At 38.3% G+C, this 22,767-nt stretch overlaps 3 protein-coding genes and 1 long non-coding RNA gene across 7 annotated transcripts; 2 read left to right on the top strand and 2 right to left on the bottom strand.

Moving 5' to 3' along the window:
• The first annotated feature begins 11 nt into the window (after window positions 1–11).
• On the top strand, window positions 12–17,989 carry LOC126922469 (myosin-7B-like). 4 transcript variants are annotated; one of them, XM_050735033.1, is made up of 7 exons: window positions 12–122; window positions 284–2,461; window positions 11,970–12,078; window positions 15,109–15,441; window positions 15,527–15,759; window positions 15,848–16,165; window positions 16,257–17,989. In XM_050735033.1, the coding sequence occupies exons 2-7, from the start codon at window positions 2,166–2,168 to the stop codon at window positions 16,480–16,482; spliced, it is 1,515 nt and encodes a 504-aa protein (XP_050590990.1). In that variant the 5' UTR covers window positions 12–122; window positions 284–2,165; the 3' UTR covers window positions 16,483–17,989. The 4 variants fall into 4 exon arrangements, with proteins under 4 accessions (XP_050590990.1, XP_050590998.1, XP_050591006.1 ...); XM_050735041.1 differs by having other exon boundaries at window positions 15,848–16,187; window positions 16,257–16,493; XM_050735049.1 differs by lacking the exons at window positions 12–122; window positions 284–2,461 and adding an exon at window positions 11,115–11,448.
• LOC126922852 (uncharacterized) lies at window positions 5,989–8,399 on the bottom strand. The gene is made up of 2 exons (XR_007712956.1): window positions 8,051–8,399; window positions 5,989–7,916 (listed from the first exon to the last, which is right to left on the bottom strand). It is a non-coding gene; the product is annotated as an uncharacterized LOC126922852 (long non-coding RNA).
• A 189-nt stretch (window positions 17,990–18,178) lies between the features above and the next one.
• On the top strand, window positions 18,179–21,251 carry LOC126922701 (lipopolysaccharide-induced tumor necrosis factor-alpha factor homolog). The gene is made up of 4 exons (XM_050735528.1): window positions 18,179–18,328; window positions 19,371–19,505; window positions 20,182–20,326; window positions 20,400–21,251. The coding sequence occupies exons 2-4, from the start codon at window positions 19,391–19,393 to the stop codon at window positions 20,500–20,502; spliced, it is 363 nt and encodes a 120-aa protein (XP_050591485.1). The 5' UTR covers window positions 18,179–18,328; window positions 19,371–19,390; the 3' UTR covers window positions 20,503–21,251.
• LOC126922690 (nucleoside diphosphate kinase) lies at window positions 21,210–22,276 on the bottom strand. Its single transcript, XM_050735501.1, has 3 exons — window positions 21,994–22,276; window positions 21,563–21,664; window positions 21,210–21,485 (listed from the first exon to the last, which is right to left on the bottom strand). The coding sequence occupies exons 1-3, from the start codon at window positions 22,171–22,173 to the stop codon at window positions 21,252–21,254; spliced, it is 516 nt and encodes a 171-aa protein (XP_050591458.1). The 5' UTR covers window positions 22,174–22,276; the 3' UTR covers window positions 21,210–21,251.
• Between the last annotated feature and the right edge of the window lie 491 nt (window positions 22,277–22,767).

Below are 22,767 nucleotides of genomic sequence, written 5' to 3'. Positions count from 1 at the left end.
GAGTTTTTAAGTTAGAGATTATCTACCACCAAAATATTCCATCACACATCCTTAATGAATTTTTCACTTTTCGAATTTTCATAAATTTCGAATTTAGTGTCAACTTTTCAACTTGTAAGTAGGTAAGTAAAACCGTAGTGTAGTCTATGTAATATTTTTTGTTTTAACGGTATTGATCTCGTAAAAGCACAAACAGATAGCAAGCTTTACTCCACCTTTAGATTTCGCTATTTGTACGATATTTTGTATTTGATGTAGTTTTTACGAGTTTCTACGTTCATAGATCGCCCTACCATGAAACCACTGTTTACGGTGGGGATTCTTCTGCCCGTGCAAGTACCAGATATTTCCTCTCTGCAAGTACCAATTGCTAACGCTTATTCTAGGAAATACATATATAGGGAAATTACATGCATAACTTTGCCAACCATGGAAGTCGGTAAAGCAACATCAAAATTTTGGACGTTGACCGAAGTATTGTAACCTGTATAACTTTTAATAAGTTTGATAATCGCGATTATGATGAACATTCATAGTATTATATTGTTACAGTATTGTTTGTACAAATGATTGAACGATTCAACAATCTCATGCTTTATTTTCATCGCAGTGTAACATATTATGTTTCACAAGACAATGCAAAGCATACGCAATATTTAAACCAGAGACTAACCTCCCTTTCGTTAAGGCCATATTATATACAAAATTGCGGGGAAACGAAGAAATAGAACGTTTAAAACGATTAAGAACACTAAACGTCATGTCGTGGTCATTTCAATGGCTTTAATGAAATTGCGCGACATCTTCGAAAAGAATGATTATAAAATCGTAAATTATCTACCCGGAAGAAAATCAAAGGGAGAAGGTTGAAGGATTCTACCTGTGACCCGTCATGTGACCCGTTTTCATCAGAGGGACGTTTATTGGTCAATGTCAGCGTCAGCGTATATCCCCGACGAACGCGCAAGAGCGCAGGTATATCCTTTCTCGTATACCCCTTCTTTGCGAAAGGACAAAGCGGCTTCGTCGGTTCCCGTTACGGCAGACTTTGGTCGAAGCTCGTGAAAGAAAGGTGTGGAACGGCGGAAAAATCTACGAACGGGCACACAGTGTGCGGAAGGATCGTGTGAAGTAAAATTGTTGTTGTGCAAAGTGGACGCTCCCAGGTACTTGTGTGCATCGTGTTTACCGCGCATGGTCCGTCCAGAAGAACCACCCTTCTTTTTCTAATTATTTTAATTACAAAAAGCAGAATAATCGTCGTGTGCTCCGTGTCTGGTGTTTTTCAATAGATACGGTACAACAATATTCATAGAATCGAGTAAAAATGGCGGCTTGAATCTGATCGGCGATTAGATTTGTGGATTGTTTCGTGACCGACAGATCTTACCACGATCGAAACGTGGATTCGTCCATGACGAGGATACGTCCTGTTGATCCTGTTAATGGTATTTCGACGTGATACCTGGTAACTCGTAGGAACACGTTCGAATGGAAGTCGATCGAAGGAAGAGAAGAGACCGAAAAAGTGGCGCGATCGGTGATATGTTCGGTAATGCGCGTACCAACGTGCAAATATACGTAACGGATAGTTGACGCAAAAGTCCGTTACCCTCGGTGGTATTTGATGCTTGGCCGACGTGCGCGTGTTCATACTGGAGATTGAGAAAGTGTGTAGCGGCGATTTAACGTTAGACGAGCGTTATCGTTTGCTTCGACGATTATGCTATCCTCTTGTGAAAACATTGTAAAAAGAAACGTCGAAGAGAAATCACTTGGTGTGAGAGATCGAGCGATGAACTAGAACGCAAAGAAGGCGATAGGAATTCTGGTTGGCCGCGAACGAAGAAGGAATCGGAGGACGTGCGCTCTCGTGGAAGTGGAAGAGAAGCGCGCCAAGTGGAAGGAGCAACGGTGGCGAAACAGGAGCGAAAGAGAGAAAATATCTCGGAGATGAAAATCGGTGGATCGCGGTTCTCTAGGGAGTCGACTAAAAGGTAGTAAGAGGAGGCCAGTTCGGATGGGAGTAGCGAGGACTAGATCGTGGTCGGTTCCTTCGGGCTGTCTAGGTCGTCGTAGCAACGAGAACGAAGGAAAAGAGGACGACCGCGTCTAACCGGGTCGCGGTCGTGGAAAAATCGAGTGTGCTACGGTGATTCGGAAAGATGACGACAACCACCGGAAGATACGGTGCTATGGAAATGAGACATTCCAGGAGCGAGGATTTACTCGGTGTGATTTCCGGCTCGCGATCTCCGAGTCCAAACGTGCCTCTGCCTAGTACCGCCTCCGAGGACGACCTTATCGCGGCCAGCGCCCTCCACGAGGCCACTGACTCCACCATAAAACCACCGTGTCCCTTGTTGTCCTCGAGGGTTGCCGGACCGGCGGGTTTTCCAGCGGATCGTATCGATCCAGAGGATTCCATCCGAGACATCGTCACTGAAAACGATCTCTACAGGTTCGTACACATTTCTCCTTTTCTTCCTTCGAACCTTTATTCTGTGCAATTAGATCGGGTAAGGTTGCTGGTCGCTATCGTGCGTGACAATTTATATTAATGCAGAGCTAGCTTCCTAGAACATTCTTTGTTTCGTTTACGTAACTTGAAAAGAAAAGAAAACGTTTCAGAATGATTCGATCGATAGTCGACGAGGCAACTTTTTTCCGAGGTTCCTTCCCAAGCAAATTTTTCTTTGAACACTTTCTGTATCTTGATATCGCTATTCTCGCCGGTGCGGTGTTTGCATATTTTTTTCTTTTATTTTTCGTCAATCGATACTTTTATGCCGCACGTATTGACACGTTTCGTGAACATCGATCTCTCGACTTTACCTATTGACGTAACACGTTGTATATTTAAGTCAATGATATCATCGATTTTTATCTTTAAGCTATTGGTTTTTGTCGAAAGTCGTAAATAAACGGTCCGACATCGGACGCATGTTTTTAGCTTGCTATCTTTTCCTGAAACGAGTCGCTTCGATTCCTACTTTCCTCGACCGAAAGATAGAGGTCGTGTACGAGCGAATACTCGAACCGTATAATAAGCGCACCGATAAAAGCGATCGAAATAGAAGAAATCAAGGATTCCAATGAAATACTCACGTACCGGCTTCTCGATAATTTACGACCCGAGGAGCTCGTTTCGAAGCTGATATTACTAGATTTGCAAGTGCCACGGGCGCGAGATCCGGGACTATGAGATATGTATGTTAACTATAAACGTAAACGAGCTTTACGAGATTTCCTATGCTTCGCAACGATGCCTAAAACATTAAATGCGTAACGTCCGTATTCTTGTTAACGCCGATGTTCGACCCCAGCAGACTATAAAATTATTGCTCTGTTTATCGGTAGACGAGAGAGAGTTTAAAACTTGAAAAAAGATATGTAGCTGCGCGATTCAATTTCTTTTCCGATAATTAATCGCACAGATTTCTACATCGTTAGTAATTTTCCACTACCCGTAATTAATACTCTTTTGTCGAATTCTCGAAACACGGGATTACCGATTTAATTTGGTTGAATATTTTCGATTTCAATCTACTCGATTTGGAAGAATTAGTTAAGGCAAGATTAAGACGAGTTAAAACGGTTAGACGTTTTCACAACATAAATGATTAAAGCATATCTCTTTGCGAATAATCAAAATACTCAGAAATACTTGTCGAGAATTTTGCAAACGTGCTTTTACGAAAGACGGCGACGACGAATTTGTTCGATTTATCACGAACAGCATAAATCTTAAATCGTTGATCGGAACGCGACACGTAAAGGCGCGCGGAAGAGGAAAAATCGTTTCCGGTTCGCATCGTTGCGTCGCGTCGCGTCATGTCGCATGTAGTTCGATTTAGTCGATGACGTCGAATCATTGACAAGCTATTCGAGCTATCTGATTCGTAGACGTGCACACGCAGCAGACACGCAGCGTGTTTAAAAACGGAAAGCGAGGAGCGTTTCATTTTTAATGAAGAAGGAGCGGCTTCCGTAGAATAGCGCGAGACGGTCTCAATGAAAACGGCTTCGAAGGAAATTACGAACGACTCCGGAGCCAGCGGGCGTCCACTTAAAACACGATTTAATCAATGCAATTAATCAGCTCGCCTCGGTTTCAACAACTTCAGTAATTTTGTCTGTAATTAGAGAGATAGCCGCGCTTCTTTTACCCTCGTTACTTACAAGACAAACTGCGATGATTAATCATAAGCACGAATTCTTTTTTTCTTTTCCGTTAGGTATTTCTTTTTTTATCGCTCGGAAAGAAATTTATTCTCTCGAAAGATGCTTGGAAACAGATACCGAATATTTCACGCGCAATGCACGTTCAATGGTAAAAATACGAATCGTGAATAGGTTAAAAATAACTTTCATTTTTGGCAACACGACGCCCCATGCTAACCTCCTATCACAGTCGTCATTTGTATATGCTACAGAATATATATTCGCGTATTAAACGATTCGTATACGTACTAAAACAGTACTGTCGGCCATTGTGATTTTAATCTTTGGCGTGTCTCATCGATATCTGGTCGATGATCTAACCTCTCAAATAACGATACAATTTTAATAGTGATATTAACGTGTAATGTCACGTAAAATTCACATGTATTTTTATTAAAGAGCTGTCAGCCATTATGATTTTAAACTTTGGCACGTCGTATCGATATCTGGTCGATGATCTAACCTCTCAAATAACGATACAATTTTAATAGTAATATTAACGTGTAATATCGCATAAAATTCACACGTATTTTTATTAGAGAGGCTTCCTCATCGAGTTGACAATATCGATGGAAAAAGCACGAGTTCCAGTTCTACCGGTATCGTTTCGATCAGCTAAATATATGTAGGTATCGGAATCGACGATCAACGAGTTCTCCGATGCGTAACCGTTGACTCGTGCCCCTCCGATGTCGAGCGCCATCGGTTGGCTCTTTAGGCATTGTGTAGAAAAGAACAGAGCTAAAGATAGAGATATATTTGAGAGCAGTTTCTCCGTCTTCGTTATCCTTCCATTGTGTATCATCCACGTCAACCGAAATACATACGTACATGCGTATTACAATAAAAATAGGATCGAGTCCCAGAGAAGCGAATAAAGTAAAAACATTCGCTTTCTAATTCCATTTTCCTCGAGCTTTTGCAAACCCATTTTTCTCCGCCTCTACAATTTCCCATCGATGAAACGATTGCGTCATTATATTGTAAATGTACCAATTAAGATATATAAGTCACAGCGAACAACTTAAGAAATTAGCCTGTGGGCTGCAAAGGGGTAACCTTGTCACTTGCGAAATAAAGAAACGCGGTGTGAGGCTGTCTTTATTTAGATTTTCGAGATATCCAACGGCGATCGTTATATACAGGCGAATTGCTTTGAAACTTTGCTCGTTAACTTCGAGATTAACGAAAAGAAGCATTGGAATCCGGTTTCTTCTTTTTTCTTTTTCTTTTGGCAAGATTTATTAATATCACGGTATTTACTTGTTTATTCGTGAAAAAAAAACGTAGCTAGCTAACTACTATATACGTGGTTATTTAATTCGTTGCAGAATAGGTACATACCGTGAAAATGTACTGTACCATTTAGAGTTTAGTGTATTTTAAAGGAACGAGGCTAGCTTCTAGGTCTTAGCGGGTAACGGTCGGAAAATAATTCCGTCTTGCTGTTGTGTTTCTCTCGCTGAGTTGGCTAGCGTTAATACCAATTCCATATAGATTTCTACGGTTAAATAATTAACCGTTCGTAGTTAAGCTGTTAAACCACGGAGTTTAATTTCAAAAATCCCTTACGCGTTGCGTAGTTAAAATCAAACAAGGACGAGTACACACGTCGAACGTAGGGCAAGTGTTCCTATCATCAGTTTTGGCGAAGGAACGATCCATTGTTGAAAAAGGCATCGCTATTAAGAACTTAAAAATTGCCAAAAAATAATAAAGTAAAGTACACGAATGGGGATACATTGGGGAAAACAATCAACTCAATTTAGAAAAAGCGATACATTGTACACAGCATAACCGATATTCCAAAGAAAATAATCAAATGATTTTTCTTCTATAAATACAGAACAAGTTTGTCGAAGGTATAAAGGAAACATACCACTAAATGTCCTTTGTATTACTTATCACCGAAATTTTCAGTTCTTACAGTAAATGATAATTTTTTCTTTCACACGACGAGTATATACGTCAACCGCAACGAAATAAAGTTCTGGATTGATGCGTATACACGTCGAACGCAGTTAACCGGTTAAGTTAGTCGTTCCACATAGACGATTGGAATAGTTGCAATTAACAAATCGTTGGAAATTAAACGGCACGAATGTAATTCGTTACAGAGCTGCGTTAACGTTTAATGTCGTGTTCCATGGTTTATTATTTATTTATTAATTCCATTCTTATATTTTATTTCTATCGATAAAGGGGATGTACAAATTACTCGAGAACAAATCTTTCAACAAATCTTTTTACCAATGTCGTGACGATAGTACGATGTTTCGTTCTGCTTGTTTCATAAACAAATTTCACCAGAGTTTCCGAAAAGACGCGTTTCTTCGCTTTCTTTCGCTAACGGACTTCGCGAAGCAGAGTAGATATTCGATCTCCTAGCAAAAAACATACACCGCTCGGGGCAAAAAAAGAAAAGAAACGAGCATAACACGCCCTTTTGTGGTTACTGCACCATTTTTGGTCGCGACGATACACATCGTCGTTAACCCTTTCACTGGAATACTTGGCTTAGAAAGTCGCTGGAAAATCGTTATTATGCAAACTGTTCGAAGCGCTGCTCGTGATAAACGGTAGCCTAATTCGTACGCCAATTTCTCCATCGACGAATGACCCGATTTACGAGCGACGCAAACCGAAAATTTTTTATTGTCCCAGCTTTACCGCGTCTCTTCGCTTACTCGCGTGTTATGCAACACGCGTATACTCGCCAACAATACGTGCAATTTCCCTTGTCGGCGAAACGCACCGAATGTCGCCACGCAAATACGCGTCCAGATTTCTCGCTTCTTTTTGTGAGCTGCGTATCGACGAAAGTTTCCATTTGAATAGACGTGTAGCACATTGGGCTGTGAGCCAAATTTACAACTGTATAGCAGCCTCTGGTTGCAAGATGTATCGAGATCCTAAATTAAAACGTCGTGCAATATCCATCGATGGACGAGACAAAGGTTCGTACAGCAAGCAGTATTCTTTATAATGGCCACTGAACTTTTCGATAAGAACTGAACCAAGATTTGCTATGTCACTACGGCGACAGAAGGAAAAGAGAGAAGAATAGAAAAGGAAGGGAAAGTTCGTCCGGAACAGCTAAGCACATGCTTTCCAGAATTATGGTTTTCCACCTGTATCTCTGTGGTGGTACTCGTAGAAAAGTCGCCATGTATTTCATGGGTTTCTCGTTTTTTAATATAATGGTCCGTGCGACGTCGTTCATTGTCTGACCGTCAAGGCCCAAGCAACATTAGACACCCTCAATAAACCTAAGGCCCAACCATAAACCAGATCTTGTTAGCTTGCAGGAACCTTTAATCCTGCAATTATTTTCGGTTTATAGCTCGCACTTAAAACAATCCTTGGATCTATTGCACGTTCTTACAAATTACGGAGAAAATTGGTAGTCACCTAATAGGACAAACGAATAGTTGTCCAACGGAAAAGCTAGCTTTTTCCATAAATAATACCGGCCATAAGTCACGTTAATAGGAGGATTCTTCATTCTTATCTTCCTGACGAAAAGTGCGAGCAACGAACGTTCTTCTTTCAAAGGGCACACCCTTACCGAGCTTTCCTCCGTAATCACATAAGAACGAACTTCAGCTGTTCTCATCACGACAGAGCAGTAACTTGATCCCTCGAGACTTGTGCTCTAGACCACAGAGGGCAGTGCAAGGAACAGCAAGAATCTACAAATCGAAAACAGTCATCATTATCGTCAACACGAAAGGAGTCCTAGGTCGTACTCGTTCGTAGTTGTCATTTCAAATACTCAATCTTGTATCACACTGAAGTTGTTGGATCATTCAAAATATATAATAACCTGTTAATAACAGCGTTATATTCAATCAACTGTCCTTATTATCCCACAAGAAATAAGAGATCGAACGATTCGTGGCGTCGATTAGTCTAATCGTAACAGGAATTTACGACTCCCATTGGCGCGCTTCTTCGAGATCGCGTCTCCCCGCGAACGTACGAAAGTTCATTTAATATTAACACATTGCTGACCGGTCACGAGTTAACTCGTGTTGTCATGGCCAAACGTTATGTTTCATGGTCGAGCGTAAACTCGTGATGCGCTTTTTTTCGCATCAGCGTCAGACCACGTCTTAGAAAAAATAATCACTGGCAGAAAAACAAATCCGACTATAGCGTGTAGAGTATGCTCTTCAAAATGAAAACGCAGCGAAACTAGATATATTTGCAAAAGCTGTTGTGTACCATTACACGTAGGTAATTGTTACACTGTTTATCGCACGAAAAAGAAATATTAAAAGTTGAATAATAAATAAAATTTATTAAAGTTTATTTACTTCTACATCCAATTACAAAATAATAGCCGGTGACATGAGATAAATTCTCAGTAAAATTGCCGGTCAACAATGTGTGAAGGCAATCAAATAGATGGTTACAGCATTTGCCAGTAATTAATGCGTAGAGCGTGCGGATCAAAACGTGAAATCTATAAAAATTTTGCTAACCGAGTATGCGAAGGTACGCGGGAAAATATTTTTGCAACCTGGTGGCATTTCACGTTAACGCGTCGAATGCCATGGGGGTCGCCGGTGACCTCGGTAAGATAAATTCATTAATGATGATTATACACCGTAACGTATCTCTTGTAGGTAATATTTCAACATATTTCATATGTATCGCATAATAAAAAATTCATCGTTGCGCCACGATCAAACCTTGTAAAACTGGCGTGGCATTCAACGTGTTAAACATCCGTCGTCGTAAGGTTCACAGAAAAACGTATTACGATCGGTATATTTCAGGAGAATCTTATTTAATTTTTACGCCTATGGTCGTTACAAGAGCTAAGGTGTCTTGAACTGTGTGCCAACTGATCCTTGGCCTTTAACCAGTTAGCTGTTGCGACCTCTTTGAAAAGTGTGTACCCAAAATATGTTGGGAAAAGTAAGCGATGACGAGTATACTCGTCAAACACAGTGTGGCTGTTAGAATATGGAATGAAGTTGTAACGAAATGACTGTTTTATTTTTTCATTTTATTACCGACAGAGCTCGTCATCAACGCGAAATATTGCCATTTCTTCGTGACGAGTATACTCGTCAAAGATGGTTAACTGGTTAATACTACGGTCCACGCGAATTAAGCTCAGAGAGGGTTAAATCCGGGAACAAATGTTTTTGCATAATGCGATTCGGAACGATATTTGAAAGAAAATAAGCAACTTTGAAACAATTTTCCTTCGATGTTCCATAAACAAAATATCGATTAGACGAAAAAACACAACTTTTTCTTATATTTCGTTTTACGTCCCAGAAACTATCTGTAAGATCTCAGAAGTTTCAGTAGAAAGTTATGGCTAATAAAGTTTATTATCTGTAAAATGAGACCTGTTACGTTATGATAAGCATAATCGTTAGCTTGTAAATTAGTAACAAACGCGAAGAAATCCTTTTTTCCTCAATCGTTTACAACTGTAATCAAAATTGTCGATACAATGATATCGACTCGCACTTTAAATAATGTTCGACGATAAAACAGATGTTACCAATCGTTTCCTTTTTTGTTTTTAGTAATCCAAATTAAAAAAAAGAACGTCTTTCTAAGCGTTATAGTTGCCGAGATAATGCTGCTTTTTCCATAAGTTACAATTTTCAGTTTCGTAAATGTTTTTCTGCCCTTTATGGGCATCCGATCGAAGAAGACTCACATGTAACGCAAACAATAAACTGTAAACAGACCTATTTCATTTCTTGATGTTTAATAGTTTAGAGAAACGCTTTTTTTTTAAATTACGTAAAATGACTGCAGAAATCGGTAGAACAAGTTCCATTACGATATAGGGAAAAATGCAAAAGTTGTATTTTAGCGTCTGAATAAGAGAAATAAGCTTTTTATTGCGAATAAAAAATTTTCCGTTTGTCTTAGTATGAGTAGTACTCGTTTGTCACAGAGCCTCGACAATTTGTGCGACTGTACGATTGCATCATTGTACCACAATTCTAACCGGAGCTTTACGACTGAGAAAAAATGGATTTCTTTGCGCGTTTTACTAATTTGCAACCTAACGATTGAGCTTATAATAACGTAGCAAGTCGCATTTTACAGATAATAAATTTTATTAATTTTCCACCGAAACTTTTTCACCTATGACAAATAGTTTCCAAGACATAAAACGAAATGTATGTTTATGAAATGTTTATGAAAAATGTCGCTTATTTTGCACTGCGCATCATTCAGAATCATATGATACAAAAACATTTCTACTATCAATTTGTCTCTGAAAAAATATGCATTCGACTAGACTACTATTTACTACTACTACTACTACTACTACTACTCTATTTCTGCGGCCATCGTGGATTATTTTGTGGTCGGACAAAGGTCCACCAGTAGTCACTTTCTCTAAAATCATTTCTACCGCTAACATTTTTCAGAATTCTCTTACAGTAGCTTAACTGTTACTTGTTGTTACTTAGCCACATCCGCGAATTTTGTTGGTTCTGGTTTAGCAAAGAGAAACGAACTGCCGTTCCACGATTCTACCAACGAAACCAAGAATCATCGAAAACAATGTTCCCTCAGTGTGTGTTATCTTTGATATTTGATATTCGGACTTTCGACCGAATGGGCGACTGTGGTCGTTTTGCCGAATATTCTGGAAGCTGACGTATAGTTCAGCAGCTGAATATGAACTTTTGTCCTCCGCTTGGTATCCTTCGAAGCTGTGTGAGTTTGAAAGGCAGAACCGAAGATAATCGGTGGCTCGTATTGCGATCGATACCTTCGACACCTGGCTAGAATTACATTGCGATATTTCAGTTTCACACGACGCTGGAGATTCGGTCTGGAAAGGCGTGACGGGCGGACTCTTGAAGAGCAGAGTAGAGGCTGGCTGCAGGCTGGTAGGCAGGCAACCCGGAAGATAGGCAAAGATCGTTGTTGGATCTCGAAGCGGGAGCACCGCGCGTCTCGAGCAATCGTGAAAGCGAAAGTCTCGGAGAGAATGGACGAGCCGTTACACGGCAGTGCGAGTGTCAGTGAGTGAACCAGTCGAAGATAAAAAGAACCGGAGAGAGGAAGTTTCGGTGGAAGGCAACAGATTCGCAGCGATCAATAAGAAGAGAGAACGAGAGAGAGAGAGAAAGAGAGAGAAATCGATTAGCGAAGCAACTGCAGGCAACTTGCAGCTGACGAGCGCATCGGGTCACATCAGACCCGACCGGGCCACGCCATGACCGAAAGGTCGGCTTCCTGCTCGCTAGCTTCTCGATGTCGCCGCGAGTATCGCTCGTTACACGTGCAGCCATCGCGTGGGACCCAAGCACGCTTCCGGTTTCCAAACGGCAGATCTCTAACGAGAGATCTCGTCGACGACGAACTCAATCCGCTGCGGTTGATAGGCCAATAAGATTGTCGCGCATTCGGTGATACTGAAACGAGGCTGTTTGTCTCAGAATCGTTGTTCTGCCTGTGAATTATGTCGGCTCTTAATCGCCATTCGAATCTTCGTCCACGACGACGATAGAATCAGACTAGCTGGGTGAAACGTCTGAAATGTAGAGTTTCGTTTGATACGAATAAATGGGAATAAAATCGCGGGCAGATGTCACGCGATTGTATCATACGGCTAGCATTTTTCCACGAGATTTTTCTGTCTTCTTCTATTTGTTTAAACTTACTTTCACTTGCGTCATTATCCTCGAAACATGATGAAAAATAACGTACTCGAGATAGTAAATATTTAATATATTATCTGCTTTCAGGTTCGTGCTGTTCAAGCGTCACTATGATAAATATGTTGCTTTGGCGGCGAAATATGAGGAAGCCAAAGGTATCGCCTACTACTTGGAAGAACGTTATCACGAGGTGAAGGTACGTCGGATAAGCATTTTTAATTAATTGAACCTTGTCAAATGCAGATTCAGCTGATGATAAACGATAGGAATCGTTAGTGTTATTGTAATTCGAACAATAGACAAATTTGTTGTTCCACACGGTACGATCGTAGATGGGTGTAACGAAAAACGGTATATATATATAGGTCGGTTTATCGCTAAAATCTAACGCGTAGCACATTAAATATCGGATACGCGGAACTGGTAACCGATGAAACGTAACGAAGCCAAAGAAACGCTATCGATCGTTTTCCCTGTCGCGTAAAGAACGTACGTAGCATAATATACGTCAGAGTTTCGTAGATTCGATTCGAGTTCGCGCTACTTATCTTAATCTCGACAATTATGGAACTCTAGAAAAATTTACTGTAACCTTCGTTTTCTCCTAATTCTGTAGCAATCTATATCTCGATGAGAATAAAAATGGTTTCGCACGATAGCGGGCTGCTATCGCGACGTAAGCTTTGAGAGCCTCTGGCATAAGCAACGCGTACGTATAATTAATTCTCGAGACGGTTGCAACAAAGATCAGAGTCCTTCCGCGATCTTGTTAGTCTGTGCTTGATGGTATCTGTGGCCCCAGGCAGCTTGTACCGCGAGTGAAATCAACTTGCTCTCGCCTGTTGCAATATTATGCTTAAAAATGCGCGAGAGAAAACGGTCTTCTTGCACTACGCAGCTTATTTAGTGTTTGCAAAAATGTATCGATAGATGTCACTGCCGTCGTTCGCCGGATGAGAAACATCTCGAATGAGAAACGACTCGTTTCCTGTTCTTCTCGCGAGTTCCTGCGTTCATAAAAATTCTACTTCCCAACGAATATCTTGGTCCGCGATGACTGTTCAAACTCCTTTTCTTTCTCTTTTTTCTTCTTTTTTCTGTGTGTCTTTTCAGGAATATTCGACCGTTTCAAAGTTCTTGTGTATGATTGTCGTGATCTGAAAAAACCGTACGCGGTACAGCTCGACGCGTTCCATTCTTTACACGTTCTCAATCCTGTTTGAATAGCCGACGCCAGTCAGTCAGTCACTGTAACCGTAGACCTTGACAGACAGGATTTCCCATGTCGAGTGTCCGTTTGGCGTTCGTTTATGGCTCTCGCACGCTCTTTGGTTTTTTCAAAGAAATTTGACGACAGCTCTGCGACGAAACCTTCTCGCGGGAACAATCGGGAAACGGAAGGGGGACGTTCCATTTTCGTGCGTACAGCGTTTTATCTAATCACGTGCTTCGGATTCGCGTTCCTCGAAATATCGACTTGCAATTAACCGTCGCCTACAACCTTAACTGGCACGCCAAGGTTTAATTTGACTGTCGAGATTTGACCTCGATCGAAGGAAAAATAAGCGGAATGTAGGCTTCGTCCGACTAAATATGTACCTGCGATTAAATCGTTTCTAGAAGAAGTTGCGAAGAAACGATAAACTGAACCAGCGTAGCGTGATTTTTCCGTGACCGGCTGTAGAATCCAACCAGTCCGTAATATCGGGCAGGAAACAAAGATAGGAAAGAAAGTAAAAGGAAGAGACGAATCCGCGAAGCCTTTGGAGAAAAGAGGTCTAGGAAAGAGCGGAGGCGTCGTGTCGCGTGTATATAGACGCAGAGCAGGATAGCCGGAGGAAGGCCGTGTAAGTAGTACTTAGGTCGATTTCACCCGTGGGCACTGGTTTCCCCTTGGCCTTCCAGTGGATGCGCGTCAACTTGTACGTCTGCTTATGCACTGGCCGCCAGAGAAAATTGACCGTGGTGAACCGTACGGTGGCAAAACCGCAGAGACAAAGCCGAGCAACGACGAGCGAATGGCAAAAAGTTCGCCGTGGAGAAGAAACGGTTACATTTCGTTACTCCGCTTTTCCCTTTGCGGTTTCGTATCTTGTCTTTCAACTCGTTCCTGCAGCGCCCCTCGTCTTCCTTCCTCTTGACTTTCTTCGCTTTCTTCCCAGCCAGTTTTTTCCGTAGCCTCTCTTTTCGTACCTTTCCTCGTTTAGTTTCGTTGCAGTGGAAGCCGCGAAACGGCCTGCCCCGAGCTGAGCTGGCTCGTACTACCGTTCATCAACCTCGTACCATCGACAGTCTAGTTTGGCCGCCTAAGCTGACCTACAATGTGGCATCTAGCGCGATGCTAGATGCGACTCAACCGAAGGAGGGAGGTGCAGCCGAGGCGGCGTTATCGGCCGGATCACGTCATACCGCCGGCTCAATTACCGATCTTCCACTCTGCTCGACCAGCAACGTCGAAACGTTCAATGACGAACTGGTCGTTCGTATGCGAAACAACACGGGGATCGATGATTTACGATTTAGTCGCACTTACGCAATCGGCCAAACGGCGAGAATAGATTTGCCACGCGTAGCAACGCAACGTAACGCATAGTCTAAGTACGGTGTTCGATCTATAAATAGCGTTTCTCTGGATGGTACCCTTGATACACGAACGTCATTTCGGTCGTATTTTAGCGGTAAACACGTCTTATCGAACTAATGTACGCTTTCGATATCTGTACATCCTACTCCGAGCACGGTAGATTCGAATCTGGAGCTGCAAAATTGGTTCCGTAATAAATACCGATGATGTTTGCATGTAGCCGTTTGCAGGCGCAACGGAGGCATCCAAAAGCGGCGACCGTGAAATCAGATGCAGTGCTGGAAGCATTCGGTTGCATTCTCTTTTTTAATTAGAATTATTATCTCCGTTAACGCTTGCCTGCGGACTCGTTCGCCTTATCGGTTGACAACCACTGCTACACGAATGTACCTCGTTGGTATTGTTCTCCGATCTATCTACGTTAGTTGTACAAACTCGAAAACAATCGTGACTCAGTCGATAAAAAGATGTAACTCGAAAGATAAGAGTTACCGAGATGTCTTATCGTGTAAATATGAACGAATGATTTCATGAACGAGTTCTTAATCAAAAGAAGTTGAATTCGAATTGCTGTTGAAACGAATTGGAAAGATGGAATTACGATAGAAACTCGTGTAATACAAAATTGTCCGGTTATTGCAGGCTGAAAGGGACAAGTTAGAGGAGACTCGACGGTCGTTGGAGAAGCGACTGGAGGGTTGCGAAGCAGAACTCCGAGGCAAGGAGGACGAGCTGTTTTTGCAACTGGAACGAAGCCTTCGTCTGGAGGAAGAGGTGGAGAGAGCTAAAACCGAACGCGACAGTTGCATAGCTGCCAAGGATCGGCTGGAGAGGCAACGGGAAGTAGCTTTGCGCCGTCTACAGATGCAACTGGCGCAAAACGAGATTACTAGGCAAACTCTTGAACGAGCTCGCCAGGACGTTGTCAAACAGGCTACTGTTATTCGTGCTGAACGTGATGCTCTTGAAAGAGAGGTGATGATAATTCGAGCAACAGCGTCTCTTCCGATGAAGACGATCGATGCTATAATGTCATATTGTGTATGTTCTGTGTCTCTAGAATGAAGTTTTAAAAGAGAAGCTGCGTATAGAACAGGGAGAATTGGGAGAGGAAAAGCGAAGACGAGAGGAAGGTGTCGCAGCGCTGACTCGAGAAACGATTACGTTGAGACACGCCGCGAGACATCTTCGTGCAGCGACTCTACACGCTACGTCTTGCCGCCGTCGACGACGGTGTTCCGTTTGTTTATACGCGAGGCGCACTTTTGCCGAGATCGATGATTATCGCGACGAGTAAGTGGACCGAACAGACCAGCCCCGATAGTCGATAACGAAGTAAGGGCTTTTATCTTTACATTTATCAAATTTCCAAATGTTTCAGTGGAAATCTTTTCAAGTGCCTTCAAGCGCCGCTGCAGGATCTACGTACCTGGTTGCGACCTAGCACAACGTCCACGACATCGATGTCGCGTGGACAGAGGACCAGTTCACCGTTGGCCGATCGAGAAATAAGTTTCATCGACGATTCCAGCGTCGACAGTAGCCCCGGTGGAAGCAATGCTAGCAGCAGCAGTACCACAAGTAGTAACAGCGCGTCCGACGATGAAGCATATCCGAGTACTCCTGTTGCTGAAATATCGCTTTCATCGGCTAACTCGAGCGCTCCAGCTACGGCTAGAGCCTTTTCATCCGATTCAGGGTTCGTCTTGATATTTCACCAAGTTCGTGTACCTTCTAGTTACGTAAGAAATAGCGAAACATTATTCGCAATAAATTTTCACGTTGTTCAGGTTTTCTTCGGAAATCGGAGATCGAAGATCACGATGTTATGAAAATGGGGGTAGTAGCACCAGCAGTAGCAGTGGCAAAAGCAGGAAAATTAGCGAGTCGCTTAGTTGCAGCGAACCGGACGAACAGAGCACGACAGGATTTAGTCGATCGAGGTGGACCTCCTCGTTTCGCAAGTTACTTGGACGAAAACCAAAGACCAAGGCCACGCCTGACCGCTCCTCGTGAAAAGGCCAAGACTGAGAAGCACGTTATCGTGCTTCGAACACGTAGTGCGAAATCACCGTGAAATTTAGTGCTCCCTCCCTTTTTCAGCTCCGTCATTGATCTATCGAGATTGTTCGCTTGATCGGTAAAACATTCCAAACGAATTTGTTTACTATTAAAGAAACAATTCGATACTGCCAGCATATTGATAGTAATGCAATTCTGGATTTCTTCCTAGTAATAACATCGAATTAAAGACCACAAATTTCGAGTTATATCGATATAGAAACTTATCCTCGCAAGTGATCGTTACGGTCATTTTACTAGTAGTTCACTTTCTCATATCTAATATACCTTGGCCGAAGTTTCGGCTGTTAATACTCGTCACACTATGTAGGAATTGAAATTTCAACGGTTATTATTGCGAACGATCGATCAAATTCGACTAAAGCGTATGATATTAGACAAAAGAACTCTGTTTACGATTATTGGAGTTGGGTCTGAAATTTCTAGACATTTTGCTTTTTATTGGATTGCGAGTAAAATAATGTTATTGTTTATGACGCGTTGTATCATCCTTACATTGTTATTGTTAGGGCGATTGTTGTTCTGCTAGTCAAAGAACGTATATATCGTAGACATATATGTATAGAAATATATGTATGCATAACATACGTATATCCAAATCGATCGGTCGCAATTTTATTTGTTAGTTCGTAGAATTACAGATGTTTAAATCTGCAACTCACTTTAGTAACCAATGAAATTTTCAAGATGTTTGTAGCAAAACATCACTTGTGAAATTAAATATGTTTTTGTATACAATAATACATCAAATCCAAAAAAATGTTCGCTTGGATAACGAGTTTCTTTTACAGACTATTGTGTAACGTATACATGATAGCAACATTTGAATGAATTAGATTGGAATCGATAATACGTAAATACATCCGATAATATATCATTAATAATCGATTATCAAACACGTAACAACTTCGTATTCAGGGTAACAACAAATTTCTCTTAGAAATTTCATTTTAGTTATTAAACGAATAATTCAATAGCAACTATTACTGAATTTCTTTCTAAATTTTGCTTGTATGAAGTTATCATATATTCTGTATATATTTTCTATATGCTATTTATGAATTTCAATTAATAGTTTTTTTATAAATTCACGGACTAAGTAAGATTAGTTATTTGATTCATTGTTACGTTAATGCAAAAATCGTTGAAGTTTATGACAAATTAAAAAATGCTAATTCAATGGAAGAACGATAGATGAATCAGTGCTTTTTAGGAGGATATTTATAGCCAATTTAAAGTTTTACAGTTTATCACTCAAATTCTTAAAATTTTTGCATCAACTAACAAATCAATGATTTTAATTGATTTGATCATGTTTAAATTTTTACCAATGATAGATAAAATTGTTTGTTAACCAAAAACAATTATATGTTAAATAAATAAGAAACAAAAATAGAAAAATTTTAAGGATTATCTGTTTAATGAATTGACTGCAAAGATATATTTTCTTGTGTATTTTTTCACTACCCGATTTTTTCTACAATCTTTTTGGTTTTTTACAAAATAAAAATATAAATTAGTAAACCGGAAAACAGTATATCTTTTTTTACCACATACTTTTAATTAAAGTATCTTACTTATCATTCTGATAAAACTATAGATAAGTTACGTATCTCTTGACGTTTTTCGTAGAATCTCCCACCTTTACTGTTCTGGTAGGTAATATATATGTGAATTTAATGACTATGAATGCCAACTTGAACCTCAGTAGTTGGGTGTCAACGTTATATATCGATCATCGATCAGTGATAAATTGGGCGTATATCAATAGTTGCAAGAGGTAAGTAAGTGTGTACATAATTAGAAATGAATTAGCGTAACTACACGCTCTTAGTTTAGCGAGAAATAAAACATTTCGTCACGAAAAAATCAATATCTTAAGAGTATGAATATTTACAAAACATTGGAGTGGTCGTTTTATCGTTATGTATGATTTAGTGTATTTTTATTACAGTAAATATATAATATCGATCGGTCGGTAGTTTAATTCTTTGGTGATTTAATCAACCAATACATTGGTTCAATTTTATTACATTCTTTGTAACATATAGTGAGGATGTTTATATAGAAACTCGTTTTCATAACTAATTATTTTATCAGTGCCTTATGGCATGTAATTTGTATAGCAGTTCTACAAATAAATTGCTAGAAATCGTGTTTAATATATTTTCCCAGTTAATTTAATCGATTTCGGTATTTAGAAATTTCTTCAAGTTTGATAATCCAATCTTTTTTTTTTTTTTTTTTTTTTTTTGTTTGTAATATGACACGTATACAATGAAATAAAGTGACTTGAATACTCGCATTCTAGTCACTGCAACTCATTCGGTAATAACTTGCGCAACATTAGATTATGGTTACAAAACTTTTTGTATTTGCTGTATAACTATTACAATATAAATTGTTGTGTCATTAAACAATTCTTAGAAATTTTAAATAATTCTAACGAGAAAATAAAAAGCCACTATATAGTAAATATTTTTCTGTTTATCAGGCACGTTATATTATATTAAGTATATATTTAATTTTATATTATATAACTAATTTTAAATTATATTATATTATATTAGTTCCTTCAACATCAATACGGTCAGATATATACGAAATGTTAAAATATCAAAATATCTCATTTGACATATCTAATTTCTTATAAAAGTTTTTAATCTGATTGGCTACGAGGACAACTGATAGTGTTTTTTTATAATTGATAAAGTTAACTCTAATATATTCTATTAAAGAATCAGTTCTAGTTAATTCACATCAATTTCCTGAATAACAACTAAAAGAAAATGGATTTTTATGATTAATGCAATGTTTTTCAGATAAGAATTAAAATATTGTCATGGAAAAAGGTATAACAATGTCGCCACCACCACCACCACCACCGCCTGGTTTTGTCCCACCACCACCGCCATCTCATTCTGTCCCACCACCGTCATATGAGCAACCACAGACAAGTACGTAAAAATATATAAGTACTGAAATGATAAGATCATGCAATAACTTTCATTATTAGATAGCATCAGCAGGTAGTCTGAAAGCCAAGAAAATAAAAATATGCATAAAGTGATTTAATGACTAAAATTTAGAAGTGTTTGACTATTTATGTATACGTTAATACCGCTGCAACTACCACTCTGATATGGAAATTGCGGTTTACCAGTAACAAAATGTACTAAAATTTGTTAGGACAATTTGCTAGTTGCTTTACAACTTGGAGACTGCTAAGCAAACTGCTTTCCAAATAGTAGTTGCAATTTGTAACAATTTCAGAACAATATGTTGTGTGCATTGCAAATTGTGATGCACATCTGCTCTGAAAATGGAATCTAGAGAGAATGTCTTCATAAACAAAGTCAACCTAAAGTAAAAGCTTGGTATGCAGACAGTTAAACCCTAACCATATATAATAGATTTCTAATACATACAAAGTACTACAGACCATGCTGTTTGCTTCTTGAAGCATTTATTAAATATTAAGATATATAAAAAGTTGTTCTAATATTTATTAATATTTTCCACCTATATACGTTTTATGTTATTATAAAATAAATCTTGATTGTTATATAAATATTTGTGATTATTGAATATTGTTTGAAAAGAATATTGTTTTTCAAGAATATAATTTTACAGGTCCTATTGTCATAAGGAATTTAAATTTTGGTCCTGAACAACAGCACATAATATGTCCTTCTTGTCACGCAAATGTGCTCACAATAACTGAAAAGGAAGCAAACATGAAAACTCACCTCTTCGCATTAGGACTATGTGTTATAGGGTAATTATAAATTATGATTTACCATTGATTTTTCAAAAGAACAAGATTTAATTATATTTATAATTATATCTAGGTTCTGGTGTTGTGTTCCTTGCCCTTACTGCATGGATAGTTGTTTGGTAACGAAACATTATTGTCCTAATTGTAGATCATATTTAGGACAAAGTAATAATTAATTCTATGGTAATATTATCAAAACCATTTCCTTATATATATACATATATATAATATTTCATATATATATATATATGAAATATAATATATATTATTCTGACATTTTATAAGGCATAAACAATATTTTGCGTATTTATTTTATACAATTACTTTTTTTTTAAAGTGTTCATTATCTTGAAAATATGACCAAAAAACATAGATATTTTACATAAGGTTGTAGATGCTTATTCTAACTTAAGTTAATTGGTTAATTAACTTAATTTAATTTTAATGATTAAAAATTTAAAGTTGTCAATATAATTTATAGAAAGGTAACCTTTAAATCAATTTTGTAATTGTATTAATATCTCGTTTTATACTTCTTAGCACACAATTGTAAATTTAGACACTATTTTAAATATGACTGCTAAACAAGTATAGATGTTCATTTTAATATTATAAATATACTATATATATTATATATATAAACTAATATACTAAAATCTATATTATAAATTTTTATGAAAATTTTTTTAAATGTAAGATCTAGAATTGTAAATTAAAAATGACTATACTACTACCATCAATAATAAGTTTTGTATTAATGTACTGAAATCTTTTTATTATTTAATTACATACATTTATGTATAAGTCTGATTTATTGCTTCTCAATCAATCTTATGTATAAAAAATCTTTGATGTTATAGTCAGATTGAAGCACATGAAAGAATAGGTATTGCAATAAATATTTTTATTGAAGATTTCACATGTTTTATTCATATACCAAGCTTTCTGACCAAGATGCCCAATCAATAACTTCCTTTTCTTCTCCAAACCAGAGTTTGATCTCTTTATTGGCAGATTCAACAGAGTCGGAGCCATGAATAACATTGCGTCCAACGTGGATACAATAATCACCACGAATTGTTCCAGGTGAAGAATCCGCTGGATTTGTTTGTCCTAACATAACACGGCCAGTTTTTACTATGTTTAAACCTTCCCATACCTGAAAAACAATTGTTAAATTTAATTAACATACAAATAATATCTTTTAATTGTATTATACAAAAAACAACTATATACCATTGGCACAACTGGTCCTGAGCTCATGTATTTAATTAAACCTGGGAAAAATGGTTTGGATGCCAAATCTGCATAATGTTTCTTTAATAAATCCTCATTTGCCTAAAGAAAAAGAAGAAACTTTAATAATAACATAATTTTAATACGAATAACGAAATCTATTGCACATCAATGGTATATAAAACAAATATAATACAAGACTCGTAAACTAGTATTTCTACCAATTATCTTGACACAAGATAATATAATGTCATAGAGATTAGTAATGAAGGTCACGACAATTATCATTTATTGTACAATCGATAAAATACGATACGATAAAATACGGTACTTACGAAATGAAAATTTTTAATCACGTGGTTGTTAGAAACTAAAAAATGCATATTTTTCTGGAGTGAATCGGATACGTAAGCATATGTAGAGAAACTTACCTGTATCATTTTCATCGCTACAAGTTTAAAACCTCTGTCTTCAAAGCGTTGAATTATTTTACCAATGAGTCCACGTTGAACACCATCGGGTTTAACCATAAGGAAGGTACGTTCCTTATTTCCTGCCATTATTAATCTACAAAATAAACGAAGTAAAACTAATACAGAGCACAAAACCATATAACGCCGGCACCAGCACCGGAAGAATGAGAACGAAGGAGAGAATCAGGTCTTCGGTTATTCGAATTCTTTCAATGTGGTGGGGAAGCCATTCTCGAACTCTTACCGTACGGCGCTCGTGTATCATCATTCAGGAGTGGTAACAGTAATTTCTGCTCAATGTTTTAGTTCCCCTTAATCTTTTATAATATTTCTGTAAAATAAACATATTATTTCTAGCTTCAAATATTTTTATTTTAAACTATACTATAATTAGTGAAATAGGATGTAATTTAAAACGATAATATGATTAAATATTGTAATAGTTACACAAAGATAGAAAAAAGAATCGATGCAATCAAGAAATATATTCGATATTTTGTTTCATTGATTATATTTTCGAACAAGAATTTTTAATTTGAACTGTTATTATGCTAAAAAATTTCACGCGATTATTAATTAATCCTAATTTAAGCTATACATCAAATTTTCTTACGTTGTATGACATTTAAGGCATATATTATAATAGTTCTATCAATCAAAAATGATTTTTACATTAAGAATTTACAGGGTTCGTGAAATACAATAGCCGCGTGTGCATAAGTTGATTATCGG

The sequence above is a fragment of the Bombus affinis genome, chromosome 1 (assembly GCF_024516045.1).
Source record: "Bombus affinis isolate iyBomAffi1 chromosome 1, iyBomAffi1.2, whole genome shotgun sequence".
NCBI classification, from domain to species: Eukaryota; Metazoa; Arthropoda; class Insecta; order Hymenoptera; family Apidae; genus Bombus; species Bombus affinis.
Note: the sequence above shows the minus strand (reverse complement) of the source record. Positions and strands in the feature narration are given on the sequence as shown.

What these genes read in the sequence shown, in the direction of transcription:
- LOC126922469 (XM_050735033.1), top strand. Translation starts at nt 2,166, where the DNA reads ATGACGACAACCACCGGAAGATACGGTGCTATGGAAATGAGACATTCC. An exon ending in ACTGAAAACGATCTCTACAG is followed by an intron (nt 2,462 to 11,969) that starts GTTCGTACACAT and finishes ATCTGCTTTCAG; the next exon opens with GTTCGTGCTGTTCAAGCGTC. An exon ending in GCCTTTTCATCCGATTCAGG is followed by an intron (nt 16,166 to 16,256) that starts GTTCGTCTTGAT and finishes CACGTTGTTCAG; the next exon opens with GTTTTCTTCGGAAATCGGAG.
- LOC126922701 (XM_050735528.1), top strand. Translation starts at nt 19,391, where the DNA reads ATGGAAAAAGGTATAACAATGTCGCCACCACCACCACCACCACCGCCT. An exon ending in ATATGAGCAACCACAGACAA is followed by an intron (nt 19,506 to 20,181) that starts GTACGTAAAAAT and finishes ATAATTTTACAG; the next exon opens with GTCCTATTGTCATAAGGAAT. An exon ending in TTAGGACTATGTGTTATAGG is followed by an intron (nt 20,327 to 20,399) that starts GTAATTATAAAT and finishes AATTATATCTAG; the next exon opens with GTTCTGGTGTTGTGTTCCTT.
- LOC126922690 (XM_050735501.1), bottom strand. Translation starts at nt 22,173, where the DNA reads ATGGTTTTGTGCTCTGTATTAGTTTTACTTCGTTTATTTTGTAGATTA. An exon ending in TAGCGATGAAAATGATACAG is followed by an intron (nt 21,665 to 21,993) that starts GTAAGTTTCTCT and finishes CTTTTTCTTTAG; the next exon opens with GCAAATGAGGATTTATTAAA. An exon ending in CAGGACCAGTTGTGCCAATG is followed by an intron (nt 21,486 to 21,562) that starts GTATATAGTTGT and finishes ATTGTTTTTCAG; the next exon opens with GTATGGGAAGGTTTAAACAT.